Source organism: Gadus chalcogrammus, chromosome 3 (assembly GCF_026213295.1).
Source record: "Gadus chalcogrammus isolate NIFS_2021 chromosome 3, NIFS_Gcha_1.0, whole genome shotgun sequence".
Classification (NCBI taxonomy): domain Eukaryota; kingdom Metazoa; phylum Chordata; class Actinopteri; order Gadiformes; family Gadidae; genus Gadus; species Gadus chalcogrammus.
The window spans coordinates 24,128,210-24,145,626 of NC_079414.1; the positions used below are offsets into that span (position 1 = coordinate 24,128,210).

General features: G+C 48.5%; 2 protein-coding genes across 2 annotated transcripts in view; both read left to right on the forward strand.

Annotated features, from left to right (window-relative positions):
- The first annotated feature begins 463 nt into the window (after window positions 1-463).
- Window positions 464-5,982, forward strand: nansa (N-acetylneuraminic acid synthase a). The gene is made up of 6 exons (XM_056587139.1): window positions 464-802; window positions 2,086-2,301; window positions 3,261-3,360; window positions 3,706-3,860; window positions 4,333-4,599; window positions 5,048-5,982. Exons 1-6 carry the CDS (start codon window positions 671-673, stop codon window positions 5,255-5,257), a joined length of 1,080 nt encoding a protein of 359 aa, XP_056443114.1. The 5' UTR covers window positions 464-670; the 3' UTR covers window positions 5,258-5,982.
- A 3,788-nt stretch (window positions 5,983-9,770) lies between these two features.
- The window catches only part of LOC130380120 (sodium/potassium/calcium exchanger 2-like), a 14,321-nt gene continuing 6,674 nt past the window's right edge, over window positions 9,771-17,417 (forward strand). Inside the window, exon 1 of the mRNA XM_056587304.1 lies at window positions 9,771-10,695. Coding sequence (XP_056443279.1) covers window positions 9,771-10,695 — 925 coding nt within the window. The remainder of the gene's footprint in view (window positions 10,696-17,417) is intronic.

Here is a 17,417-nt window from a genome sequence, read left to right on the forward strand (position 1 = left end):
TAGGCTCCGCCATAAACACAACAATCAGCTATGTTAGGCCCCGCCCCAAACACAACAATCAGCTATGTTAGGCTCCGCCCTAAACACAACAATCAGCTATGTTAGGCTCCGGAATCACTTCGGTGTCCACGCTTTCCCAAAGATTTCCGAAGTCCCAAAGAAGATTTTTCCACGGTTACTTACGTTCGCTATTGCGAGCATGCAAAGTCAATTAGTGTTCTTTGTTGTGATTGGTCGAGAATCAATGCAGCATCATGGCGAAGAATCGTGGTATAGTATAGTGGGAAATGGGAAACGAGTACAACTTTTGATATAGAGTACATAATATTCTCATCTATTACGGTTAAACATGTACATGTTGGTTCATCTAGTAAGATAATTAAATAATATAATAATAATAATAATAATGCTCACTAGTTTTGAAATGAAGCTACGTGATACGATGCGTTCTAACCCTGGGCTGGGTTTAGCCCATGGGACTATGAAAGTAGTAACAAGGGGCAATCGGAGTGTAACCACACTGCCATTGGTCTTGACAATTATTTTGAAAGGTAGATTTCCGGATGTACAAAACGTATGCATCCGGTAGTGATTCCGGGTCCTCCTTCACACGTAGACTTCAGGGAACAGCGCCGATACTCCGCTTCAAACGGTCTCTATCTTCACCAAAATGCCTCTTAAGTTTGAACTGTGTCCCGGGAGAATGATCGGGGGCTCCCACCCCTGTTTCATCATCGCAGAGATTGGACAAAACCACCAAGGAGACATCGAAATTGCCAAGAAAATGATTAAGATGGCAAAGGTAAACTCTTCCTGAATGCATTGTCCTGTATTAGTTAGTTGCAGTAGTTGTTAGGATGATGACTGTCTCCCGGCTTATCTTCGACCTCGGAATATACCTAATATTAAACCATGAACAGGCGACATTTAATTATGCATAACTATTGATCGCCGTCCCTTAGCGAATATCTGTATTTGACAGTATTGATTAAAAAATATTATTATTTTTGTTGTATTAATCAACACTACATATAGATATACCTTTTAGGTCGGCGTGTTGTGTCTTAACACTGACTGTAGCACCGTAGCCCTGCACCTGAAACATGTATTCCCCCTAGACCACTTTCCAACTTCTTGTGGCCATCAATGAGATATTGGGCATACTAATCATAAATGCACTACTGAATCGCCAATAACAAATTGTGTCAACGAAACAAGTTAATTGCTATTTAATTTGAATTTACCTTTACATTACATTTAGGGCATTTAGTATAACCTTTTATCCAAAGGGACTTACAATAGTACATTTGTCATAAGAAGTGGAACAAAATATCGCTGTCAGTACAGTCGGGTACACTTATTTTTTTAGAAGGATTTATTCTATTCCTATTCTAGGATTAAAGGTGCAACATATAACATTGACACCTAGTTTTTAAAATGGGAACTGCAGCCCAAAACAGTTAGGGCTGCAAACAATATCGGTGGCAGTTGTCTCTGCCCCCTCCTCTCCAAAATCAAAGATCATCCGGGTTGTCATGTGCGGACACTGAACAAACAAGAGCGCAAGACTCGCCAAGTGCAAACAATATTTTTGATACGGGCTCACTTATTCTATCTCATCAATGACAAGCAATGACTCATTTTAAACTGTAAGTTGATCCGCCAATGTATACATTTGTAATACATTTAATTGTTTGCAAATTATGCACCAGCCTATATGACATCCGTCTTGAAATCCTTCTGAGCTCTAAGCTGTCTACATATTTAAATTGGAACACCAAGATTGACCTGTGTTTTAGCACGGTCCGGCTCATGGAGCTAATTAAGGTCGGTAGAATCGAGTATCAATCTCAGTTGATCCAGTTGGTTTGCTTGCTTCCATGGCTGCTGCAAGCTGTGTTTGTGTGCTTATTTGTTTCATATCTTGTTTCCTATCACATAGTCTAACAATAGTGAATCATGACACACAGGCCGATGCAAAAATAAACGTTCCATCCCAAAAAGGGAAAATAGCATTGTTGTTTAATGTTTCCTTGTCTTCGTCTTCGTCTTCTTCATCTCATCCTCTCCTCTTCCCGTTGGCAGGACTGCGGGGCCGACTGTGCCAAGTTCCAGAAGAGTGAACTGGAGCACAAGTTCAACAAGCTAGCTTTGGAGCGACCCTACAACTCCAAACAATCCTGGGGTAAAACCTACGGAGACCACAAGCGCCACCTGGAGTTCAGCCATGAGCAGTACAGGGAGCTGCAGAAGTACGCCGAGGAGGTCGGCATCTTCTTCACGGCGTCGGGAATGGACGAGGTATGCCTCCTTTGAGTGGAAATGGGTAACTGAATCTACAGTTCAAAAAGAGCTCCTGCAGAGTTTCTCCCTGTCTTCCACTACGTTTCTGTACGTGTTTCAAGCTACTAACCCTCCTAAAATGTAGATGATTATAACTTGAGCTAAAATAACTGTTACTAAACTGCAATTTCATAAGGTATGGTTTAAGGTTTTAAACCTCAAAAGGTTTAAGCCACAAAAATGTTTGTACTTTCACTTTTTCAATGAAAACCTTTAGTCAAGCGTCCACCCGGTTCAATACCGCAGCAAATAAAGGTCTCTGTCACGTCTGTATTGCAATCCAATCTGCTCGTTAATCAATGACGGATAGACGAAACTGCCAAATTGGATGCCAGGCCTATATCAAAGGGTTTATTACGTGGGAGCAGGGTTTGGCCAACTAAATAGAGCTCTCGCACTTTTGGATAAAGGCTGGTCCAAACAGGTTCAGCAACATATTTCGAACCCTTGCCAAATGCCCATTGTCTCTGATATGGTGTCTGCTGCCTTGACAGTCAAAATTGCCTTCCGATTTAGTCAACTACTTGAACTTCTGGTTAAGAGAGCGGGGGCAGTTGTCGCTCAGGAGGTAGAGCGGGTTGTCTGGTAACCAGGAGATTGCTAGTTCGAGTGTCGAGGTGTCCCTGAGCAAGGCACCTAACCGTAACTGCTCCCGACGAGCTGGCTGTCGCCTTGCATTGCTGACTCCGCCGTCAGTGTGTGAATGTGTGCATGAATGGGTGAATGTTAGGCAATATTCTAAGGCGCTTTAGGTGGCCACAGGTTACAAAAAAGCACTATATAATTGCAGACAATTTACCATTCCAAATTTCAGTGTCATCTGATTCATCCGACAGAGATGGTCGGCGCATAAAGGTTCTTGAGACTTCTGGTGCAGCAGTTTGCTGTGGGAATAAACAGATGTTTGCCTTCCTCAGATGGCGGTGGAGTTCCTCCAAGAGCTGAACGTGCCGTTCTTTAAGGTCGGCTCCGGAGACACCAACAACTTCCCCTACCTAGCCAAAACCGCCAAGAAAGGTGAGCAAATCCAACCGTAATGCAAACTCTGTGGTGATGCTAACTCAGTGGTGATGCTAACTCAGTGGTGATGCTAACTCAGTGGTGATGCTAACTCAGTGGTGATGCTAACTCAGTGGTAAAGCTAAGCAAATCCAATGGTAATGCTAAGCCAATGGTAATGCTAACTCAGTGGTAATGCTAAGCCAATGGTAATGCTAAGCAAGCAGTAATGCCATCCAAGCGGTAATGCTAAGCAAGCAGTAATGCTATCTCAGCGGTAATGCTAAGCAAGCAGTAATGCTATCTCAGCGGTAACACTAAGCCAGCGGTACAATGCTAACTCGTTGGTGTTTTGGTGATCAGGGCGGCCCATGGTGGTGTCCAGTGGGATGCAGTCTATGGAGACCATGCGACGCGTCTACAAGACGGTCAAAGAGCACAACCCCAACTTCTGCATCCTGCAGTGCACCAGCGCCTACCCCCTGGACCCCGAGAACGTCAACCTCCGAGTCATCTCCGTAAGATCGACACGGTCCACCCCAACCCAAGTTCCAATGGCTGGTTTTCCTGTTAGAGCAATGATGCACTCTGTCCTCCATAATGAAGTGTCAATCATGTTTACATCGTTCAAATAGGCAAGGCAACTTTATTTACATAGCTTTTTATACGCGAGGCCTTCCATACAATAAAATGAAATAATAAAAGAAAATAGATAAGTAAAAGAAAAAAAAGGAAAAGTAAAGAAGTGCAGTGTATAAAGTGCAGTGTATTAAAGATATAGCGGAAAAAACTAAAGCAAACATAAAAGTCTTCAGTCTTGTTTTAAAAGTGGACCGGGTTGGGGCAAATCCTGAGGAGTGCATTCGTGCTATTTATGCCATAGAAACTAAATCCTGCTACTGTGGTTAGCGTTGTGTCTGAGCCCTAACGAAGGGGCAGGTGCGACGGTGTGTAGTAGTCCAGGTGTGAACGACACTTCTGGCATTACAGGAATACCAGAAGGAGTTCCCGGACATTCCCATCGGATATTCGGGCCATGAGTCTGGGGTCAGCATCACGTTGGCGGCGGTGGCGTTGGGCGCCAAGGTGGTGGAGCGTCACGTGACCTTGGACAAGACGTGGAAGGGCAGCGACCACGAGGCGTCGCTGGAGCCCGCCGAGCTGGCCGAGCTGGTGCGCTCCATCCGCCTGGTGGAGAAGTCCCTTGGCACCGGGGTCAAGATGATGCTGCCCTGCGAAAAGGCCTGCCACGACAAGGTGGGTACAGCTGTTGGCATGCTAGGCTAAGGTGGGTTAGCATGCTAGGCTAAGGTGGGTTAGCATGCTAGGCTAAGGTGGGTTAGCATGCTAGGCTAAGGTGGGTACAGCTGTTGGCATGCTAGGATAAGGTGGGTTAGCATGCTAGGATAAGGTGGGTTAGCATTCTAGGATAAGGTGGGTGCAGCTGTTTGCATGCTAGGACAAGGTGGGTTAGCGCGTGCTAGAATAAGGTGGGTGCAGCTGTTTGCATGCTAGGCTAAGGTGTGTACAGCCGTTGAAGAATAAAGTGGGTGTTGGCAGCGTAGGATGACTTGGGTGTTTGTTAGCTACATTTTGTTAGCGCCACATACATCCTGCGTCATCAGGTAGTCTTGGCGTCAAACACGCGTCCACCCCTTTGCCGACGAGGGTCTGTGTCTTAACGAGGCGCTTGTCGTCCCCTCAGCTGGGGAAGTCGGTGGTGGCGCGGGTCCACGTGCCCAGCGGCACGGTGCTCACTCTGGACATGCTGGTGGTGAAGGTGGCCGAGCCCCGCGGCGTTCCCCCAGAGGACATCTTCCAGCTGGTGGGCAAGGCTGTGCTGGAGGAGCTGGAGGCGGACCAGAGCGTCACCCCCGACCTGGTGGACGGCTACGGCAAGCGGGCCAAGTGCTGAGGAGGGCCCGCTAGGACCAGGAGGGGGGGGGGGGGTATGGTTACTGTAGATGTGTCCGTTATGGGGAAGGTGGGGGGGGGGGGGGGGGGGGATTCAATACACCACCACCCTCCCACTGTTGCCAATTCCACTGTTGCTCTGGTCACATGACCAGAAGTTGGTCTAGTCGAGACAACTTCAGATCTTTACTTTACAATGAATGTGTCTTTAGGCAGAATCTCTTTTATGAAGGCTACCTCTGCGTTGTGCTCTTGCACGTGTATAACGATCACACCCAGAGCTGTATTGGAGATTAACTAGCTGTGAGCACTGGTGTAATGTTGTGTCATCTCCTACCACCAGGTGATGATGATTGCGACTCTGATACTTTCGTGTCTTCACAGACACTATGTCTTTATAAAGCCTTAGTCAAAAATACGTTTAGATAACATCACACTCCTTAAAACCACATCGTCAAAAGTCTTCTTCCAATCTGTTTCCAACGTACTACGTACTTAAATTATGATCCTCCTCACCTGCCTTCTAAACTTTCGGCGACATTATGAAAGGAAAATAAAATGTAGGAAAGTTGTGCGTGTTTGACGTCGGCTGTGAGCCACTGGGTGAACTGGATCTGTAATGCCGTATTGTGCCACCAAGTGGTGATGCTGTATTGCCTTTGTATGCATGGGTAAAAACGCCAATAAATCTCTTTCCCTCCATCCTTCCTGAGTAACTGATTCTTTTCACACTGAAATGTTTCAAAATTACCAAGCGTTTAATTTTTAAAAATACAGAATACAGAATAATATAACAGCTATCATAGATATGCTAAAATGATAAATGATTGATTGTTCAAAAAGCAAAAGGCAAATGAGTATACATTTGAATAAATTGGGAATTCTTTGCCACGTCTTTCATGTGGTTGTTCGACTGCCAACTGAGCCATCAGGAGTGTACCTGTTCCTTAATTGCCTTTAGCTTAACTTGAAGTCCGCTCAGATAAAAAGGTCGTCCCTGACTCCCATGGATTAGAATAAATAAAAGAAGAAATAAACCAGGGTCTGTAATGTGGACAGTGAATGTACAGATACTATGTCTTCTTTTATACCCACTCATTAGGTGATCCTCACAGGTAAGCTCTGTTGTCACAACTCAAGACCCTGATCTCTCTCTCACACGCACACGCACACCAATCGCACACGAACACACACACATTCGGCCCGTCTAGCTCTAGCTGCTCTCTGTGTGTCTTTGGACAGACGCGTACAGCCAACAGCTAGCCAAACTTAGAGGCTATTTAAAGTAGCCCATTAGTGGTTTAAGAGGCATTAAAAGTCCTAATCCGTGGTGTTCAGAGGTGCCTGAAAGAGAGGACACCATTTCACCTTTCACTCGCACAAAGTGAATAATTTAGATCAATGAACACTGACATTTACTTGAATGGCCACCGATTCAAAGCCAGTGGAATCATTAGAATGGCCTTCCACTGCACGCAGAGATACAACAATGGATAATATGCAGCACATAATTGATCATTTTGAATCCCTTCAGCTATGTCTTTAGGTCCCTACAAGTCCGACCCCCATCACGTCACTGCTTTCTTGAAAACTCTAATTTTTACTTCTATATTTGCGACGGATATATGTCTCTGTCATCTTGTTGAGTCTGGTCAGGGTTGGAGTGTGAAGCTCACGTACGTACCCACAAGGCAGGAGGGATTCAGACGTGTTCAGGGGGCCAGTGCGGTAAACACACAGAAAGGCTTTCTCTTCCTAGTCCCTTGAGGAAAGCCAAGGGGTCACTTGGAGAGATCAGAGGTCACTAGGAGGGATCTGGGGACACAGTGGACATAAACGAATAGAAATGTCAGACAACACAATACAGATGCAGTTGCACCACTGTAACTATCCTGCCACCCTCCCTCTCTCCATCTCCCCCTCCCTCTCTCTCTCCTTACCCCCCCCCCCCCCCCCCCCCCCCCCCCGCGCGCGCGCTAGCAGCACTAAGCTCGCGACTACGTAACCTGGTGGGTAAGTTGTGCTAACCTTGATAAAGCCATGGTGGCTTAGCGCTTCACGTGGAGGAGCGTGTGGTTATACAATACCAGCTACTGGGTCAGGGGGAGACTTCTGCATCACAAAGGGACTGCTTCATAGCTCGCCCTCACACCTGCAACTCCACATCTCAGGGAGCTTCTGATCTCAGGGTCCGATCATGTTCATGTCACGTTCTGATATCAAGTTCTGATCTCATGTTCAGATCTCATGGTGTTCTGATCTCAGGTTTTGATGGCTGTCCAGAGGGTTGTGTTTCAAAGGGCAGGTGTTGAACACAAAACAGTGTATGGTGAAGTTCGTCCCCCTGGAGATCAAAAACCTTCATTATTTGTTTGATCTGTCTATTTTGAGTTCTGACTGGCCCCTGACGTATTGCATCTGTGCGTGTGTGTGTGTGTGTGTGTGTGTGTGTGTGTGTGTGTGTGTGTGTATATGCCTTATACTGCATGTGTGTGTCCGCCAGCATCTCTGCATGATGCAGGTGTGCAGAGGGTGTGATTATAAGGGGGGGGGGAGAAGTGAGAGGGAGGGGACAGAGAGAGAGAGGAGGAGGAGGACAGATTTAGAGTGACCGTTTAAACAAGGGATGTTTCAAACGGCTGACGGTAGAGCGACGTACAGACAGACTGGCGAGCAGGGAGAGAGAGAGAGCGAGCGAGAGGAGGCGGGGCCTATCTGATCTGTGCTTCCTGAGTCTCCGCCCTCCCCAGAAGCTCAGAGAGCAGGCGCCCAGCAGGATGTCCCGGCTAGTCTGAGTCCTGTGGACCGGTTCAGCGCCGTGACGACCCCCCCCCCAAGCCTGCAGACCTCACCATCAGGTAGGCTCCACCACACCCTGGGTCCATACTGTATTACAGCAGGTCTGTGGTTCAACTCTGCTGCTCCCCGCGCCCAAGGCCTGAGTAAGAGCGGCAGAGTGTCTGTTGCACATGAGATCTGTTGTCTCGACACTTGAGACTCGTCTCCCAGCGTGGGACCAGCAGCAGGCTTTGGGTGGGGGGTCTTGGGGCGTGTGACGGGTCTCTTCTGGGTTGTGGGGCGGTCGGTGGACCCCCTGGCCTCCCCCCCCTTACCGGCCCTTGGGCCTCAGCGTTGGGCTGCGGAAAGGTGCTGGGAACCAGGATAATGAGAAGGATTAGCCCGACGGCTAATGAGCTTCCACTAATGTCCTGTGTCTGTTCAAAGGTCTTAACCCGATGTCAGGAAGCCTTATTGTCCTCCTCTCTGACTCTGGGTGGCTTCTGCTTCGTGAGCTGCACTAAGGCGCTCCCTCTCGTTGAGTTATGTCTGATTTATATCCCGTGAAAGATTTCAATTCAGGGGAGAACAGACCATAATGACCAAAGGGATTTCAACAAAGTAGAGAATAAGGGTTCGGGTTAGGGTGAGCGTCAGGAGACGCTTGCTTGTCGCTTTTGGAATAATGTTGTGAGGTGAAACGACACCAATGTCTTCAAACCAATGTCTTCTGACCAAAGCATATGTGATCATATAATTCTAATTGTAATGCTTACGTAGTGGTCTTTGTATGATTGATGGAATCAGTACATCTGTCATCCAGCTGCAGAGAGATCTGCAGGGTCTGATTATCCACCAAGCATCTTGTGAATATTTTTTATAATTATTTTTGACGGTTTTTAAATGCATGATACAATTTATCCTTCGGCTCTTCTGACTCTGACGGTTTTACGCTCTGTAGATCTCAGGTTTTGTTTGGTCAGTTAAAGGAGATCCCCTTCTTAAGTACAGACACGAACAAGACAGAGTTTAAGAACAGACAAGTATACACACGGCGTCACACCCGGTCTTACGGTCTCTAAAGGAGATACAAACGTAAAGTAGAGCGCCTATCTAGTGAATAAGCCAAAAGCTTGTATCCAGGCCGTGTTACCGGGCGGCAGTAGCTCAGGAGGTAGAGCGGGTCGGCTGGTAACCTGAAGGTTGTTGGTTCGACCCCCGGCTCCTCCTAGCTGAGTATCGAGGTGTCCATGAGCAAGGCACCTAACCCTGACTGTTAGCTCCCGACGAGCTGGCTGTCGCCTTGCATGGTTGACTCCGCCGTCGGTGTGTGAATCTGTGTGTGAATGGTGAATGTGAGGCAATATTGTAAAGCGCTTTGGGTGGCCAATGGTTAGAAAAGCGCTATATAAAAGCAGTCCATTTATATTTACCACGGAGGCCTCTGTTGTTTAGGCTCTCTGTTGACCGAACACACCAGCTGACCCTTGCTCTTCTGTTTTCCCCCCCCCCCCCCCCCGCCCAGTGACTAATATGAGGAGGTGTGAGACCTGGCTGGACCCTGGGTCTCTGTTGTGCTTAGCCCAGTGAGACCAGCATGCCAGTCCAGCGGTGACCTTCCCAGACCAGACCAGACCCTGCGTCCAAACCTCACCGCTGGTGGTCCCGCCTCCCCCCGGGCCTCGCCCAACACGTTGCCTCTCCCTCCCCCCCCCCACCCCACCCCTCCCGACGCCATGGACCTCAAGTTCCTGGATAGAAGTCACCGTGGAGACGGCGTGGATGCCGACCCAGCCCGCGCCCCTCTCCTGGGCGCCAGCCGCGCCCGCCCGCCCCGCCCTCACGTCCGCAGGAAGCTGCGTCCCGGACGTCTGGCGGGCTTCGTGGTCAGCCTGGTGGCGGTGTGCGCCGTCTTCTCTTGGAGTGCCTTGGCGTTGACCGCACCGTCGCCCCAGGAGCCGGGGCCGGCGGGCGAGGCGCCGGCGGGCGACCCGGTGCCCCGACGGACTCTCCTCCAGCACGGGAACCTCTCGGCCGGCCCGGCCCGGCCGCCCGTGGCCATGGCCTCCTCCATGAAGGAGGCGAGCACCGGGGACTACCCCACGGACTACTTCAGCCTGGAGGAGCGGCGGCAGGGGTACGTGTCGCTGCACATGCTCGGCATGCTCTACATGTTCATCGCCCTGGCCATCGTCTGCGACGAGTTCTTCGTGCCGGCGCTCACGGTCATCACGGAGAAGCTGGCCATCTCCGACGACGTCGCCGGCGCCACCTTCATGGCGGCCGGCGGCTCGGCCCCGGAGCTCTTCACCTCCGTCATCGGGGTCTTCGTCTCCCACAGCAACGTGGGCATCGGCACCATCGTGGGCTCGGCCGTGTTCAACATCCTGTTTGTGATCGGGATGTGCGCCCTGTTCTCAAGGGAGGTGCTGAACCTGACGTGGTGGCCCCTCTTCCGGGACGTGTCCTTTTACATCATCGGCTTGCTCATGCTCATCTATTTCTTCCTGGATAACGAGATCTCGGTGGGCGAGAGCATCAGCCTGCTCTCCTGCTACATCTGCTACGTGACCTTCATGAAGTTCAACTCCAACGTGGAGCAGTTTATCAAGGGCAAGCTGGGCAGCAACCAGGTGGAGGAGGTGGAGGCGCCCAAGGTGAGTGAGCTGTGCGCCGCCCCCCCCCCCCCCCCCCCCCCCCCCCTACCCGCCACCATCCATCCATCCAACCATGGTTCTACTACGTCTCCACCACGCACATACCGCCTGCCCACCCTCCACACGTCCACCTTCATCGGTTCCTCACCCATTCATTCATCACTCCATCCCTGCACCCATCAATCCGTCCGTCACTCCTCCATCCATCTGTCATAATCTCCACCCATCCGTCCCCAGACACAAAGAGCACATCTCAGTTTCAGTCCCTCGCTACTGGCTCCAGCGTGGATTTAATATCGGGCGGTGCTTCTGCAGGAGGTCGATTCATGCCTCACTAGTTTTGTTGTGATTGGAAAAGTGTTCAGTCACTAAGTCTCCAGAGGAAGCCACTGTTACAGAACTTCTAATCATGGAGGCAGTGGCATGTTTGTCCTCACTGGCTTTTCCTGGCAGGGCTTAGATGTTGGGCTCAATCCATCAACAGAGAGGGAGAGGGAGGGCCAGGGAGAGGGAGGGAGGGAGGACTTCGTGAGAATGTACCAGCGATGGTAAGCCAGTGCTAAACCCTCTGCACTCACTAGCTGGGGGGATCTTTAGTGTTGACCTGTTACCAGAGTGTCACCTGGCAGATGCGGCTCGAGATTGGTCCGTGCTGACTACGTTGAACCAAGCAGGAACCAAGATAAGTCCTGCGGCCCCAGATCACCCTGCTCAATGATATGGTCGTCCTCACAAACCCCCCGGAGTATTGATTATTATAACAAAAGACCGGATCATTTGAATTTCAAAATACATTCCCCTTGTTGTTCATGTGGGCAATGAGATCTGCTCTGACAAGCAGGAAGGGCGGTCCAACAATAAGCTAGTTTTAAGCAAAACGATTTGCACACGTGGGACGGGGTAAGAATCCAACCTTTCAGCGTCGTTTAGTGACCGTTTAAACGAGGGATGAGCTGTCGGCTCATGTTTTGGTTCAGATATGATAGACATTTGGGCTTTTTTCGGGCAAACTGTGGCCCAAGAGGTAGAATGGGTTGTCTGGAAACAGGAGGGGTTGCTGGTTCGACGCCCAGTTCCACCTTAGTGTCGAGGTGTCCCTGAGCAAGACACCTGACGCTAACTGCTGGTCCACACCTGTTGATTACCAAAGTATAAATGCAGCCCATGCACACGTGGCCCAGTGGGGCCAGTCTGGTTCTCCTCTCCCGGTCAGAGGGATCCCACCATCAGTCAGGTGTAGAACCTGCTACACGCTACATGATACAATGGAGTCGGGGTAGTCTGCTGGTCAGACTGTTGGACTCCCATCCGACGGATTAGGGTTCCAACCCCAATGTCCGTCAGCTAGCTGTTAGCATCCCAGAACCAGATGTCTCCTGTCTTAATGTAAAATAAGTCAATAGTGATAGTTTGCTTTGTAGTGGTGTGCATAGTGTCAGGATTTGATTGTGTGTGTGTGTGTGTGTGTGCCTGTGTGTGTGTGTGTGCGTGTGCGTGTGCGTGTGTGTGTGTTTGTGTGTGTTTGTGTGTGTGCGTGCGTGTGTGTGTGTGTGGACCTACTGGGTTCTAAATCTGAAGCACCACCTCAAGTCCTCTCCTACACCACCCACTCATTGGTCTGAGAAGACCCCCTGAGTTGCCATCATGCTGCTTAGACACACACACTCACCCTCACACACACACACACACACACACACACACCCACACACACACACACACACACACACACACACACACACACACACACACACACACACACACACACACACACACACACACACACACACACTCACTCACACACACTCTCAGTCACTCAGTCACCCACTCACTCACTCACACTGGGATGCCCAGCCAGGACTCTGATGGGTGTGTTTTTTCCTCCCCTCTGTGCAGTTTGAAGCAGACCTTCTGCTCTCTGACGTGATCACGTCCTACGGGAGTCAGGTGACAGACAGGCTGTAGTCTAGCACCGATGCACACCACCATTTCTTCAGGGGCCTTTGCTGTAGTTAGAGTCAGACACCGGACCTGGTGCATAAAGCACCGGATATCCATATACTGTTTCGGGAAACCATAGGATACCGTAGACGCTTGAAAAATAACATGTGGTCATTGAGCAAAACAATGAAAGTAGAAATGCTGAATTCTGTCCACCGTTGATTCTTCTGGTAACTTGGTCAATTCACTCATTGGTCAGGAGAATCAAGTGTCCCGCCTCACTATGGCAACTACATCAAAGAGGGTACCAGATTGAGACTATTCCACTAACCTTTACCCTAAACTAACCCAAACCAACCCATAGAACAAAGCGCTGTCTCCAGCATCGTGGCTTTAAGAAAACCTGTGAGCACAAGCCTACCGGTACTACCCAATGGACTATACCAACTGAGATGTTAGATAGAACATCCTACCCAGTGGACTGTACCAACTGAGAGGATAGATAGAACATCCTACCCAGTGGACTGTACCAACTGAGAGGATAGATAGAACATCCTACCCAGTGGACTGTACCAACTGAGAGGATAGATAGACAAGGCTACCCAGAGGACTGTACCTACTGAGAGGCCGATCAATCCATCATGGAGTGGGGGGGACACTTCCACATGTGTAATGGCTGATCCACATCGCACGTGCTGGTCCAATACGGGACATTTAGAAGATGAGTCGCAGGTGGGCATCAGTGGAGCTATCTCACGCTCAGCGGGTGAAAGTTGAAGTGATCAGCTTGCTGATACCTCCCCCGCCCCCTACCTGTGTGCTATCACTAAACCTCAAATAACATAATAATCTCTCTCTCTCTCTCTCTCTCTCTCTCTCTCTCTCTCTCTCTCTCTCTCTCTCTCTCTCTCTCTCTCTCTCTCGCTCTCTCTCTCTCTCTCTCTCTGCCTCTGTCTCTCTCTCTCTTGCTCTCTCTCTCTCTCTCTCTCTCTCTCTCTCTCTCTCTCTCTCTCTCTCTCTCTCTCTCTCCCTCTCCCTCTCCCTCTCCCTTCCTTCCTGGCCTCATGTGTCACTAGCTCCTGGCTAATCCTCCCAGGTCAATCTGCCCTGATCTCATTAGCACCGCTAAGAATAGACACCTTCTCTGAGGGGGCAGAAGTCTGCAGATCACTGTGAAGAGCACTCTCTTCCCACTAAGATCACTGCCTTTATCACTCCCAATATCACTCTTCTATATCACCCCTGAAGCACTCGATATCTCACTCCTTTTATCACCCCCAAATATTACTTACAATATCACTCCATTGTCACATATTACCACCTATGCCACTCACAAAATCACTCCTTATATTACTTCCCATGTCACTCCATGTATCACTCCCAATATCACCCTACTACATCACTAACTCCCTATAGCCCCCCAATAATAGTCACAACATCACTCCCTATACCATCTTCCATATCATTCGCTATATCAATCCTAATTACAACCCACAACCCCAATATCACTACCAATATCACTCCTTATATGACTTGCTATATCTCTTTTTCTATACCCCTCACAATCCCACTCCCAATATCACTCCTATATCAATCCCAATAAAACCTGAACTAATACTCCCAATACCACTCCCTATTTCAATCTGATATCACTCCAAATATCACTCCTTAATGTTACTCCCTCTGTCTATCTCTAATCCACTCTCAATATAATTTGCTATATCGCTCCCAATGACACTCCTAAGATCCTTACGAGTATCAAACCCTTTATCAATCTTAATAGCATTCTCTATATCTCTCTATATCACTCCCAAAATCAATTCCAGTATCACTTTCAATATCTCTCCAAATATCACTCCTAATATCACTCTCTTTACCACCTAAATATAACTCCTTCTCTCAGAGAGAGAGCGAAGGAGGGAGAGAGAGAGAGTCACTCTGCAGGTTTTAATTCATAATATTGCATTTGTCGAGCGACAAACCCAGAGATGTACCCCCCTAATTCATGCAGAATTTATGAGTTGCCAATGAAAAGAGTAGACTCCCTTTCAAGACTCTTGACCTCTGGATGGAGTATGATTCACTTCCTAGTTTACCACATCATTTAATGGTCCACATATTCATGATGATGATTATGATGCAATAGGACGTATGACGCCTTAAATTCATCCCTTCTGAATTGGACGGCTGATTGGTGGGGCCTTCCAGGTCCTTCCTATCCGTCATGTCGCAACACCAGCCAACATTGATGGATCAATTTGTTCCCAGGCCAGGTTGGGCCTCATGGTTCCGTGCAACTCAAATGGGTACACTGGGTTGTTTTCTGACCGAAGGAACCACTGCCCTATACCAGTGGCAACATCAACTCAACCAAAGAAAGTTGCATCATTGACACATTTTTCAGAATCAGTCCAATGGAGGACGCCACCCCCAGAACAGTCAGCTCAACTGTCCAACACTACTGCAGTGTTTTAACGGCGATAATGTAGGGGCAGGTAGGGGGTGTTGGGGTTAAAACCCCACACTTCAACTGATTATGAAAGGTCAAGAAAGGAGATGTTTGAAAGTTAAAGACTTGGTTATCCCTTGCACAGAAGATGCAGGCAGGGGTGAGACAGTATAGATATAGGTCAATAAGGAGCAGGTAGGGATTAGACAATGCAGAGAAAGGTCATCAAGGAGCAGGTAGGGGTTAGACAGTACAGAGATAGTTCATTAAGGAGCAGGTAGGCGTTAGTCAGTACAGGGTAGTTCATAATGGAGCAAGTAGGGATTAGACAATACAGAGAAAGGTCATTATGGACTGTAGCAGGAAAAGGTTGGACAGTAAAGAGACAGATCATCAAGGAGCAGGCAGGGGTTGGATAGTGAATTGAGGAACCTCGGCTCTTGAACGGTATTTGGTTCTCTCAGTTAAGGCTGAGAACGTTACGTCCACTCTTCTTCGAACTCTTGAACAACAATTCAAAGAGTCATTTACATTTAGGGCATTTAGCAGACGCTTTTATCCGAAGCGACATACACCGGTTAATGCACACATTGACACACCGACGGCAGAGTCAACCATGCAAGGCGACAGCCAGCTCGTCAGGAGCAGTTAGGGTTAAGTGCCTTGCTCAGGGACACATCAACACTCAGCTAGGAGGAGCTGGGGATCGACCTAGCAACCTTTCGGTCACAAGACAACTGCTATATCCTCCTGAGCTAAGCCGACCAAGTCATTGAATGGTTTCTTACTCAGCCAACGGGAGAGTAAGAAACCGGTCTAGGGGAGCCTTCCCCTGGACCGGCCTGGTCCCCTCGGCCCTGGAAGTCCGCAGATTAGTAGCTTGACCCGCGGCTAGCAGCTTTAGTTCACACGCATCGGCGCGTCTTAGCGAGCTGCGATAGCATCTTAGCGAGCTGGACTAGCGTCTTAGCACTCTAAAAACAGACCTGTTAACCACCGCCTAAAGAAAGATAGAGAGACCCTGAGACGAGAGAGAGAGAGAGAGAGAGAGAGAGAGAGAGAGAGAGAGAGAGAGAGAGAGAGAGAGAGAGAGAGAGAGAGAGAGAGAGAGAGAGAGAGAGAGAGAGAGAGAGAGAGAGAGAGAGAGACAGGGAGGGAGAGAGAGAGAGAGAGAGACAGGGAGGGAGAGAGAGAGAGAGAGAGAGAGAGGTCCAAATTTGGAAAGTCAGATCTTTCATATATTTTTTGTGTGATCAGAGCGTTTGATTACTCCTTATGATATACCTGTTCACCTTGTCTTCACACCTCTACGATAACTAACGATTTTAGTTGAATACAATCGTACCTGAAGGATGCATCGTTTTAATGACCGGTTGAGGGTAACATAGGATGCGTGAATAGATGATGATGATGATGATGATGATGAGTTATGTCTTTATAAGTGTGAACAATCGCACACACACACACACACACACACACACACACACACACACACACACACACACACACACACACACACACACACACACACACACACACATTCATTTACTAGTGGTCAGTGTGTGGGTTTTGAGGCGGTTGTGTCCAGGTGTGCTTGTGCGTGTGTGTGTGTGTGTGTGTGTGTGTGTGTGTGTGTGTGTGTGTGTGTGTGTGTGTGTGTGTGTGTGTGTGTGTCTGTGTGTGTGTGTGTGTGTGTGTGTGTGTGTGTGCGTGCGCGCGTCCAGGAGTGTGTGTGTGTGTGTGTTTGATTCCAGGTGCTTTCTGCTATACATATATCCCCTGAAGAAACAGTGGTGTGTAGATTAGTGTAGCCTCCCCTAGATTAGCTCACACTTTGAAACAAATATCATCTCCCAGAATCCTTTGCAGTAGGAGAGGGAGGAGTCAGAAGGGAGGCATGGTGATATTATTACCAGGATATTAGTACCAGGATAATTTTATGACCTCATATTTAAACCTTTTAAAAGGATTCTGTAGTTAAAGATGAAATGGAAAAAACGAATATCCAGCCAGCTTCTGCCTCCCTCTCTCTCCTTCATCACTCTCTCTGTCTCTCTACCCCTCTCTCTCCCATCTCTCTCTAAGGCTTTCGATATATCGTCAAACTGATGTGTAAATAATCCTCTGTGTTCTCTGTGTAATCCGGCCCCCCACTGCAATGGCCCCTCCTCCTTACAGACTTTGAATGAATAAAAGTTCATTCAAAGATTTATTTCAACTTTGACCTGAAACATTGAACACATTTGAACAAACTTGAATTACAGTTTAACAGGGTGGTTCATGCTAAAAGATACAGGTTGAATCTGATGGAAAAAACACACACTCTCTCTCTCTCTCTC

What these genes read in the sequence shown, in the direction of transcription:
- nansa (XM_056587139.1), top strand. Translation starts at nt 671, where the DNA reads ATGCCTCTTAAGTTTGAACTGTGTCCCGGGAGAATGATCGGGGGCTCC. An exon ending in CGGCGTCGGGAATGGACGAG is followed by an intron (nt 2,302 to 3,260) that starts GTATGCCTCCTT and finishes TGCCTTCCTCAG; the next exon opens with ATGGCGGTGGAGTTCCTCCA. An exon ending in TCAACCTCCGAGTCATCTCC is followed by an intron (nt 3,861 to 4,332) that starts GTAAGATCGACA and finishes CTGGCATTACAG; the next exon opens with GAATACCAGAAGGAGTTCCC.